This window comes from Plectrocnemia conspersa, unplaced genomic scaffold (assembly GCF_051122295.1).
Source record: "Plectrocnemia conspersa isolate PC_06_02 unplaced genomic scaffold, ASM5112229v1 ptg000010l, whole genome shotgun sequence".
In the NCBI taxonomy this organism is placed as follows: domain Eukaryota; kingdom Metazoa; phylum Arthropoda; class Insecta; order Trichoptera; family Polycentropodidae; genus Plectrocnemia; species Plectrocnemia conspersa.
This window is the reverse complement of record NW_028277174.1, coordinates 18,481,290-18,492,946: the sequence shown is the minus strand read 5'-3', so window position 1 is coordinate 18,492,946 and position 11,657 is coordinate 18,481,290. Positions and strand designations below refer to the sequence as shown.

At 28.6% G+C, this 11,657-nt stretch overlaps 1 protein-coding gene across 3 annotated transcripts in view; it reads left to right on the top strand.

Annotated features, from left to right (window-relative positions):
- The window catches only part of LOC148230810 (uncharacterized), a 73,287-nt gene extending 65,814 nt beyond the window's left edge, over nt 1-7,473 (top strand). For 2 of the 3 annotated variants that reach the window (XR_015810949.1, XR_015810950.1), the window contains exons 5-12: nt 51-165; nt 290-5,906; nt 6,225-6,476; nt 6,544-6,597; nt 6,653-6,846; nt 6,923-7,041; nt 7,116-7,173; nt 7,330-7,473. Coding sequence is in view for 1 of the 3 variants with exons in the window: in XM_088194428.1 (XP_088050554.1) it covers nt 5,850-5,906; nt 6,225-6,476; nt 6,544-6,597; nt 6,653-6,846; nt 6,923-7,041; nt 7,116-7,173; nt 7,330 (735 nt within the window). In the remaining 2 variants the exon portion in view is untranslated. Of the gene's footprint in view, nt 1-50; nt 166-289; nt 5,907-6,224; nt 6,477-6,543; nt 6,598-6,652; nt 6,847-6,922; nt 7,042-7,115; nt 7,174-7,329 lie in introns of those variants that run through there. The other variant, XM_088194428.1, reaches the window with a different exon arrangement.
- The last annotated feature ends 4,184 nt before the right edge of the window (nt 7,474-11,657 follow it).

Genomic DNA, 11,657 nt, shown 5'->3' with positions numbered 1-11,657 from the left:
TAATATAAACAAAAAGTTACATTTTACCCACTATATTGTATCGTTTGCAGTTAATTTTCAGAAGCAATGAGAGATCTAATAACTACGTATGGCAAACAATTAAAATACGACATACAACTTATCAGTTCAAGAAGTGATGCCAATCTACGTGTTTAATCCGCTACGGTAACTTTCGTCAATTTTGTTGAAATTTTGTTGTTTAAATTTAATTTATGGATTATATTAGTAGTAATAATGTGTTCAATGTTTAACTCTTGATAAAGTCTTATTATTGTTTAATATTTTTCAGAAGCAATGATGGAACAATTTGATGACCTATGTGGCTACAACGTAGAATTGGTATATAAACAAAGAGTGAATCTTCTCATGTTGAAGTCACTGTCAACAAGTATTGTCTTTTTATAAAGAACATACTACTTAAGTTTGATGTAACTGAATAGCTTGAATTTGGCTATTCCTAAAGAGGAATGATAACACAGAACAAAAATTGATTAAAAACCATGACATACATATTTTGCCACATCGGAATTAAAAATAAGCCACTTTTAGATATTTTGGTTATCGATTATTCCAGGTATATAATCAAATATTTATAATCATTGCAAAATATCGTCTATTAGATAACATCCAAGAAACTGCACATCTGTGTATTGCGAGTCGTCACTCGGAACGGAACGATCTATGTGAATTTTTTTTTGCTGCAATAATGGTTTTAATTTATTTTGCTGTAACTAAGCTTCTTTAGTTAAATAACCGACTGCATCACAATCATTGTCACGCGATCGTCGTAAAAGATAGTATCCCCAAATATTAATAGATAAAAAAATACGTTTTATTAGCATTTATACGGTTTGATCGACATTAACCTCAATCTTCATACGTATTAAGTATATATTACATGTTAACGTTTAAAACATACCTAGGTACGTCAAACGTATCATGTGCATTAAATCGGAAGCAATGATAATGTTTATGTAATATAAAAGGAAAAACTCACTTTTCGGCCTCGGAGCCCGTTGACGGGGATTCAAAATTTGAAGATTTCATTACGAAGATTGTTTTATGATTGTTTATCTAATTTAATCAACGTATTCTTCTTATCCTAAACATATTATGTATATATTTAATTTTCATAGTTATAACACACCTAGTTAATTTGCAATCTGACTATTTATAAAAAGAAAAACTCACTTTTCGGTCTCGGAGCGCGTCGCCAAGAATTCAAAATTTGAAGATTTCATTACGAAGATTGTTTTATGATTGTTTATCTAATTTAATCAACGTATTCTTCTTATCCTAAACATATTATGTATATATTTAATTTTCATAGTTATAACACACCTAGTTAATTTGCAATCAGACTATTTATAAAAGGAAAAACTCACTTTTCGGCCTCGGAGCCCGTCGCCGGGAATTCAAAATTTGAAGATTTCATGACGAAGATTGTTTTATGATTGTTCATCTAGTTTAATCAATGCATTCTTCTAATCCTCAACACATTATGTGTATATTTAATTTTTATAGTTACTTAATTTGCAATCTGAATATTTATATTCAATTAATGAAAATTATTGTCGCGTAGCAAAATTTATTATTAAATAACAATTATTTAAAACTGTTGTCACGGTACTGTCGGCCATCTTGTTTTATATTTGAGATATTACACAACTGTTATTGTGTAATGTGATTGATAATCTAGTGGAAAATATAGTTTCACTGATAGACAAATCTGAAAAGTCTGAAAAAAATTCGATGTTGAGAAAAAATTTAGATAAAAAAAAACATGTTATTGATTTATATAATAGTCATACCAATTATTCAATTCTGATGTTTTAGGAATATTAAAGTAAAGACACAGGTGCGTAGCACCATATATGAGAATCACCATTATTAAGTAAATTTTAATATTATCGAAAACGAGTCAACTTGTCAATTAATTGTGGAATTTTATAGGTTTAATTATGAATATAATTATGTTTAATTATACTTTGAACATTTAATTATAATATAAGTATTAGTTTTATATGCAATCATTTTTTTCTAGATACTACCCTTCAATATAAAGTATGACAATAATCTTTATTGTAAGTGTAAGAAATCATATAATTGATGATTATATTATGAAATATTTATAATTTATTTTAAAATAAATAAACCTTGTTAAACTATTTATTGTTATTTTATTTCACACATGATCGGATATTACAAATAATATTGCAGTATATTAGTAGTTCTATTTTTTCTTGTAACAATTAAAAGAGACAACGAAATGCAATCGAACGTATATAAACAGACATATACGCAGTTGGCAGACAGTAAGAAATAGATACACAGAGTTTTTTGCAACACTAAGATCGTATATTATTTTATTACCTTATTGGTGTAATGCTGCTTACAAAAAACACTGCAGATACCGCACTTCATCACGACAACTTAAAGATTGGTTCAGTGTTGCTAACATTCAAAAAAGATTTTTATGTACATATATATGTATATTTAAATTACACAAATACAAAAATAAACATTAAAAAATCAACGTTAATAAAGGTCTTTATTCAAATTATGTGAAGAAATATTTTTGAGGATTTTTTTGTCAAATTAAACTAGTTTAAATTTATATATTATCTTTAAGTTCAGAAAAATTTAGATTTGAAGACTGAAAAAATTTAAGTTCTACATTTTCAGAAATCTCTAATATTTATAAGAAAATCAAAAGAACTTAATGTCGCCGATTGGCAATGAGACAATGTGATTAGCTTCTGCAGAAACTTATTTTAGGTTATGTATTGTATAATTACATTACATAAAAGCACATTGTTGAACAATGTATTTTTATTGAATCTTAAAGACTTCTTTTGTTTTAAACATTTTTATTAAGTTCTACTTAAAATTAGATTTTTTCAATAATGTATGGTAATCAAAAATATATAAATTATGTATGAACATGTTATTCTAACGAATTTACAAACTTTTGTTTTGCAGTTAGTGTCATAGACCAACATCGAGCGAAAATTTAGTTATAACGTGTTACACACACTCATAACTTGGAAACAGAATTAGCGAGCAATTCGTGATATTACCGTCGTATTATTAAATAAGGAGGCTCTGAGCGCAAGTTCTCGCTGTCTGGAGGAGGGTGCATTCGCGGAAGAAGATTAATATGACCCGGTGCACCTTTCGAGTGAAAAGTCATAGGGGAAGCTACTAATCTCCCGGGGCATATTAGACGGCGAAGTGGCTGAGGGTTGCTCTGCCGCACAACTTTCCCTGTCTCGAAACTCCGTCTCCGGCGACGGAAGAGAAAACTTGGGAATGACTTCCCATTCATTATTCCACTGTGAGGCGGTCAGGTTTAAAAGATTCTTTGCTGAGGGGGGCAGAAAGCTGAAATATTTTTAGACCATTAGCGTATATTGCGGCTATCGATCAACTCCCCCCATGAGCACGCGAATGCTTTTCGAAAATGTTAACAATGACGCGAGATTTTTCACAAAATTATTCTAGTTCTCTCTCAAGAAACGCTTGATGTAATACTGGGTGTTGCATCAAAATTGTTTTTAATAATTTAAAAATGAAATAATAAGTGTATATTGAATAACTTAATTTTAGGTCAAATATATTTTTTAATGCCACTTCATTTTTAGCATTCTGATATATATTCTTTGAAAATCTGACATAACTAGTATATTTTTTAGAGATGTCTAAACGTAGATAATTTTTACCTTTACAGATAAAAAATATAATCGATGATATACTAAAACCTTACAGGTTAATCGTATCCACAAAATCACATATATGTATTTTTTCAAAAAATCTCAGAAAATAAATTTTTACCAAAAAATGTTTTTTTTGTGGTACACGTTGTGTTTATATTAGAAGCACTTTGCTGACGATACGCCATTATGTGTACATATCGTAAATATTTTATACTGCCACTGATATATGCTGAATTTTACATGAACTCCATTAAAGTGGTGTATTAAAAATAATTTAATGTACCAGCAAGAACGTGGTGTTTGTAATTACTCTTATCCTTCATATTAATATATGATATGATTAAGTAAACGGTTTGAAAAGTGCAAAGAATTTATTAATTGTGGAAAAATAAGTATTGTATATATGTATGTAACAAAACCATTAGCAATAATGCCCTTTATACAGCTATATGTATATTTCAAGAATAAATTCATACGAATCAAGTCAATGCAAAAAATAACTTACCTTTATATCAATGGATGTATTTGGCAAATCATATTCAGGTCAAAAATTTGTAAATCTAAAATAGATTTTATTAGTCTTACTAACGAAATAGGTTTGGTTATATTAAGATATATAAGTTAGTTCTGTTAATTTTCTTTTTTCGCTAATACCATGGATTATTTAATAATTAGGTTTTCAAGATGAAACAATAAAGTGTGTGCAATATAGGAAATTGCGCTTCGCGCTCGCTTTGGACACTAATGCGGGATAAATATACAGAATAATATGTATTCCGAGTGCACTTTGCAGTTACAACTTTTGCCAGACTCTACTTGTAAACATTCGCTGAAAAAGCTTTTCTTTGTTATAACACCAGCTCTTTGAATAGGTTAATAATCTTCTTTAGTTAGATATTATAAAATCTAAAATTGAATATTAATGTTTGAAGTTAGTTTTGCAACGATATTGTGAATATATTTAACAATATTATTAATATTATTATTATACCCAAATTGTATAAGCTGAAACACGCATTAACTTAATATGTTGTAGGAAATTTTAAATTCAATAGACTAGCGATATGATGCCAAAAAGTATATTGTAGCGCAATTATCGCTTTCAAAACTGGACTTATATGTAGCAGCGTGTTTTAAATAACAAAAACAACTGCGTAATTACTTTGACTTTTTCAAAAATAATTATTGTGCTATTTATATTATATATATATTTATTTGTTTAAAATATTTTTACAATTTAATTTTAATTTAAACGTGTATGGTCACCAAATGTGGTGTTAATACTACTTGTTCGCCATACAGGGTTTAAAACCTTTGAAAATAGCGTTAGTTAAGTCAAACGACAAAACAAGCATCGTGATCATTAGGCAAATACATGTTTTATAACATATTTAATAAATTAGTTAATGTTGTTGAAGTATTTATTCCTGTAAGTAGTGATATAATTATTTCCGTTGGTAAGCAGTGTTATACGCATGCGCATATAAGACATTGCCTATCTACGGAAAGAGGTTAAAAAATATCAAGCAATTTTGTTAAAATCGAACTAGTTCTTCAAAACTTTTATATTTTTGTTTTGCTTAATAATAATTTTTTTTTTATATTTTTTAAAGTTGAATTTATTTTTAATAGAGTTATTTCTGCAACATTTAGTTATTTTTTAGCTTTATTTTAAATAAAATAGAAATAATGCATATTATTATTATCTGTTTCAATTTAATAGTCTTTATATTATATTGCCATTTTAGTTTTGAGTGTTCCGTGTATTAATTTAATTTGCTAATATCATAAGTATGTATTATTATTTATATCATATTTTTATATTTTAATATGTGTTGAATGTTTTTTTTTATATATATTCGGTTTACTCATGTGTGCATGCCCGCATTTTACGGTGTTATTGCCAATTGCGCGCTAGAGTTGTATGACGTTTTATATTAACTTTTAATTATAAATTTATTAAAAATATATTTTCATATTCAATTTTAAATCAAAATAACAATATTCGCGTGTTTGAAATATTTGTACAATAAAGTTTTAATTTTAGTTTTAAATTTGTGCATGGTCACAAAATGAGGTGTTAGTGCCATTTGTTTACTCGTCGGATAGCTAGTGGTCGCAGACTCATTTCAAATGGCGTTGACGGAATTAAACGGCAAAGACAATCTGATCCTGATTAAAAAAACTGCTGTAAGTCGAATTTATTCATATGAATTATAGTTGTTAAGGTTTTCAATACTGTAAGTGGCGATGCAATAATATTGCTCATCATGCACGGTGTGGCGGAAGTCATTGCGTTATGCGCATGCGCAGAAGTCTTAGAATCTTGACCAATTCTTCTAAGATTCTTAAGAGTGATTCCCAATTTTATTAAATTATAAATAATTATTTGCTAAGATATTTGTTTATTTTTTATATACAACTTATTATTTATAAAATGTATCGTTTTTGGTATATACATATACCAAAAACATGTATATATATAATTGTTTTATGATTATTTTTTAGCATATAATAGGAAGAGCAAAAGATTGTGACACCTATATTAATAGACCTGACATTTCAAGATATCACTGCATCATAAAAAAAGGGTCGAGTGGCAAATGGTATATTAAGGATACGAGTTTAATCGGAATAAAAATCAACAATACACCAATTTTGAAAGACAAAGATCACTATCTTAAAAACGGTGACTTGATCAGTTTAACTCCATACAACAGCGGTTTTGCCTATAGATTTATTTACGAAGAAGCAAATAATGTAAATATAGCATATTTAAATTTATATAAAGAGAAAATAGATCAGAATTCAATATATATATTTTTAGGAAAATGTATCAACAAATACAAAATATAAAGAAACCTTCGATAAGGAGACTCAGGTAAATTTGTTTTATTGCCACGATCGAATAAGTGTATCATTATTATTTATTTTAGATTGACATGTCGGAATTAGAAACAAGTACTTCTAAAACAAAATCTGGATGGCTTAATACTGTGCAATTTGAATTGAGTTGTGCAATATGTTTAGATTTGCAAAGCAAAAGTGTTATTTTAAATTGTGAACATGCTTTTTGCAATTTCTGTATAAAAGAATGGATGCTCAAGAAAAACACTTGCCCTATTTGCATGTACTTCTCGGTTTTATTCAATGGTTTAAATCTACTTGTATTATTTTTTTGTTTATTATTAAATATTATTTTTTAGAAGCGATATCACACAAACTTTATCGTGTAGTGTAATTGATAATCTAGTGGAATATATAGTTTCACAGTTGGACGAGTCTGAAAAGTCCGAAAGAAATTCTACGTTAAAAATTCGCGAAGGTGACTTATTTGGATAAAAAAATATTGCTGATTTATATAATAGTATAAACTTTTAATATGTTATAATTTTTTAGGAATATTAAAGAAAAGAAACAGATCTAGAACTCCATATAAGAGAACCACTACTGCTTGGTATATTTAAAAAATAATTTAAAAAAATAGAATTATTAATTTATTAAAGAATTTTATAAAATAAAATGATAACTACTATCGCTTTTATTTTTAACATTTAATTTAAATATAAACATTAATTTAATATGCAATAAAATCAGTTTTTTTATTTTCTAGATACCGATCTACAATATAAAGTATGACGCTAATCTACATTTTAGGTGTAATAAATAATATAATTGGTGATTATATTATAATATAAAATTTTATTTCAACTATTATTCATTTCGTTATAAAATAAATAAACTATGTAAAACTATTCATTATTATTTTATTTTACACTCGATCGGCCACTTAAAATTACAAAATAGTTATCATAGTAGTAATAAAAATATTTTTTAACAATTATAAAATTAAAATTGACAACGATATAAAATCAAACATGAATAAACTGACTAGATATGTACATGCAATAATTAAATACACAAAACTTCCAAGAAAACAGGTTTAATTTTTTAAATTCAATTGCTTCAGCGCTGTTTGCCAAAAATAGTTACCAAAAACTACATATCAGTGCACTTCGTCACATCTAGAAGTTTGATTCAGTGTTTCCAAACCCAAAAAAAGTTTTTTTGTAAATTCATATTTTTTAATTTAGAAAGAAGTTTGAAATACTTTCTTACACAAAGTACTTCTTAATGCCTTTTTGAAACCAGTAATGTTAATTTCATTTTTTTATCTTAAAATACCAAAGATATAAATTGCACATAAATAAAAAATAGACGTTAATAAGCCAACGTTAAAGCGGTTTTTAGGCAAATTATTTAGATTGAACTTTTCTCATAAACCTTAAAATTATTAACTATTTTTTTTAATTTGTACTGATTTTAACATTTATAATATGTTTATGATTAGGAAAAATAAACTTCGTAGTTTCAAAGATTAAAAATATACAAGTTCCTAATTTTTAGAATACCTTACTTTTTATAAAAATTTTAACAAATAGCAATTAAACACGGATTAATTGCTGCTTAAGATTTTTTTCAGGTTATATATAATTAAATATTAATAAAAATATGTAATAAAACTGGCCTTCTCCCGTCGCACTTCATCCCACCCCTAGGAATAAAGTATTGCTAAATTCGACTAGGTGGTATGAAGAAAACCTTATCATTTTTCTAAAGCTCTTATTATTATTATTAATATTATAAGGACTATTAGTATTGTAAGGACTCTAGCAAACAAAAAATCGATCTGAGAAATGAAAAGTGGAGGGTCGGTGCGAGCGAGTGTTGCTCCCTCACGTGGCTAGGTCGATTTTCATAAGCGAGAGTAATGGTGGTCTAGCCCCTGATGAAATAGGTGTAAGCGAGTGATGTTGTATTGCTCTATTGAAATCGATGAGATTAATTTATAAATATAATTACATATTTATAATTTATTAAAACGAGGTTAGCAGGCTAGTACCAATCGGCAGTCATTTTTACATCGCGTCGCTAAAACATATATTTTTACGCTCTTTATTGTTATATAGCGTTGCTCCATGGTAACCAACAGTTATATATTTGCCACAAAACAATCTATTACACATTTGATTTTAATTTTAATTACTTATATCGAGAATCCTAATTATTTACGAAATATATTATATCAATGAATAAAATCAATAATACACTATTGTTTTTAATGTTTTAACAATACAAATCCAGCAGAAAGATGAGCATGAGGTGGATTTCATTAAAAAAAACATTAGGATTGTGTACACGGTCTTCTTAAGATGTCGTTACTTTTTATGTGGTAGGTAACTTTCTAAGTATCAACTTAATTTTAATGTGTCCTGCTACACGCACACAGTCATCAGCTACACGCATGTGTCATCAGTATTTACATATTAAATAGGTGAGGTATGATCATACTGTCTAGAGGTACCCGTACTTCGTGGGGGCAATAGAGTTCAGTGGTAATTATGCGTAATAATTTTATTGGAAAAATGTCTTGTGAAACTGTGTTGAATACCTTTTCAATATTTAATAAGAACATTCCCATATCATTTTCATTGTTTAATTTTTTTGAGGCAAAATCTATGATACAACTCTCGTCAATTGGTAATTTAATAAGTGTCTATGCCGAGCCAAGTTAAATTTTAAATTACATTTATTACATGCGATTATAAAGAAAATAAAATAGAGTTATTAGGCGATAGCTAATAGGTAAAGTAATGTAATATTATTGCTGTTTTATATATACTTATTTGAAAAGTATTCTATTATGAGATAGCTATTTATTATAAACAGAGAGTTGTGTATGGAGCAATTGGGTTGTTACAGCCAAAACACAAATTTACTGATACTTTAAAATCAAATGGAAATCATTCTCTGAGCTTGAAAATAATTCACCGCAAAATTATAAAACAATTGCTAGTAATGACGTATATTTAGACGTTAGCACATGACTGTGTATTTTATTAGTAGCAATACAAAATTTTAGAAAGTAAAGTGTAATTAATTTGCTTTAAAATTCAACTAGTCTACGAAAAGCGTATCGTTATTTTATTGAATCAAGTGGCAAAACCCTGTGAACCAAGGCAGAAAACCACGTGCAAAAAGTGTTCAAAGTCAAACATCCGGCCCGCGTTAATGTTGCCATAAATAATATTTTCATTAGGCGCCCTGCGGCGTAGCGCATTATTAAATATCGGGAAAATTCGATTGCTGAGAAAATCTGGCGGCGGCGGTCGGTGGTTGTGGAGGGCCTCGACGACCCTCTCGCTAAGACTGGCGTTTGCAAATTCGTTAATTAAATAACCGAAGTTGTGTGTTCTCGTTCGTGTCGGCAACTGGTTGAGGCGCCCATTCATCTTGGCTGGAATAAACATGTGAGTAATTAATACTGTCAACTGCGCTGCCTCATTGGAGTTTGCCGCGTCGAGTGTCGGGCTTCTATTTTGCCGACTTGCCAGGATAAACTTGGTCTTGTTCGATTTATGTACTGCTCTCGGAGGCTGAGATTTGTTATGGTAATACGCGGCTGAGATACGCCAGTAATGGCTTAATTTAATCTACGAGGAATATCCAGAAAGTAACATATACAAGTGTAGAAAAAATATTACTTTTTTAAATCATTTGACAGTTCTTCCATTTCCGATAGGGTTTTTGTGATGTAACTCTTAATGTTCGTTGGGCTGTCTCTAGTCACATGACTCTTTCTGGAGGGTCCAGAGCGTCGTATTCCTGCCGTCTGCCTTTGACTGTCATGGAATCAGATCTATTGTACCGACCGTTGGGAACGTCTCCTCGAATCTCAGCAATGCAGAAATCAGTCCACCAATTACTGCGCTTGTATGTTTGCCCATTGAAATACTATATCCACGCCTTAAAATTATTAATTTTGCTAGATAAACCCATTTTAAAGAGCATATAATGCAAGGGTTGAATCTCAGTGGTCTTTTTTCTGTCGTCCAATGCCGTATTGTTTGCGTAAACTTAAGTGCAAGGTAAAGATTCTCGGTATTTACGAAGATAATGATATGCTTTGCCATATTTTTTATGAGTTATTTTATGTTTGAAAGGATGTTTTTTTCTCAGGATATTACGATGGTTTACCGTAGTGATCCGTTCGGAGTCAATTTATTATTATATATCTTACATTTTTGTAATTATTGTTTTTTTATTTTATCATTGGCAATAACTGTACAAGTGTATTAAAACTCTCCAAAAAATATTTATATATCTTAAAAAATAAATATAAAGTATATCAAACAAAAAAAAAATTAGATAAAAAAATAAAGCACATTATTTAAATACGTAACCTAGCTCCGTCTTATATACTAGCTCCATTCATGAAATTTTTGTCGGATTGTGTTTGTTTGGTACATTTGTAATATAATTTCATAATTTTTATTATTTTTCGTAAGAATGTGACATCCCTAAAGTATATATATGTATATGAGATCCATTTAGTTTTATAAAACACAATCCATTGGTATATCCAAGTTAATTATTTTTACATTGGAGTTGCTAATTATTTTTAAGATTAATTTTTTATATATATTTATTTTACCAAAGACGCGCTGTAACAAAATATCGCACGTCAAATGCGCAGACAGTCATAAGAGCGCTTGTCAAAAAAGAGCGCGTCATAAGAGCGCAAAAACACTTGAAGAAAATCAAGTAATGAATATTTTAGGAATTAGGTACAAAAAATATTATATAACTAAATTGTGATAAATTTACAAAGAATAAAAATTCACGAGATATAGGCGATAAAATTAGTATTTTATGTGCCAAAGCGCAATGATTATTAAAATGATTAGTCAATGAAAGTATTATTATTTATTACGGACATACGAAAGTATGGCTTCCCATCCCCATACGTACGATATACATATATTTTTATTAAAATGAAACGCTGGTTCTGAATTTATCATTAGATTTGTTCTGTAATATTTCATTAAATTGAAAAATAATTATCGACTCGACTTACAATAAATGCGTACAGTTATAGGG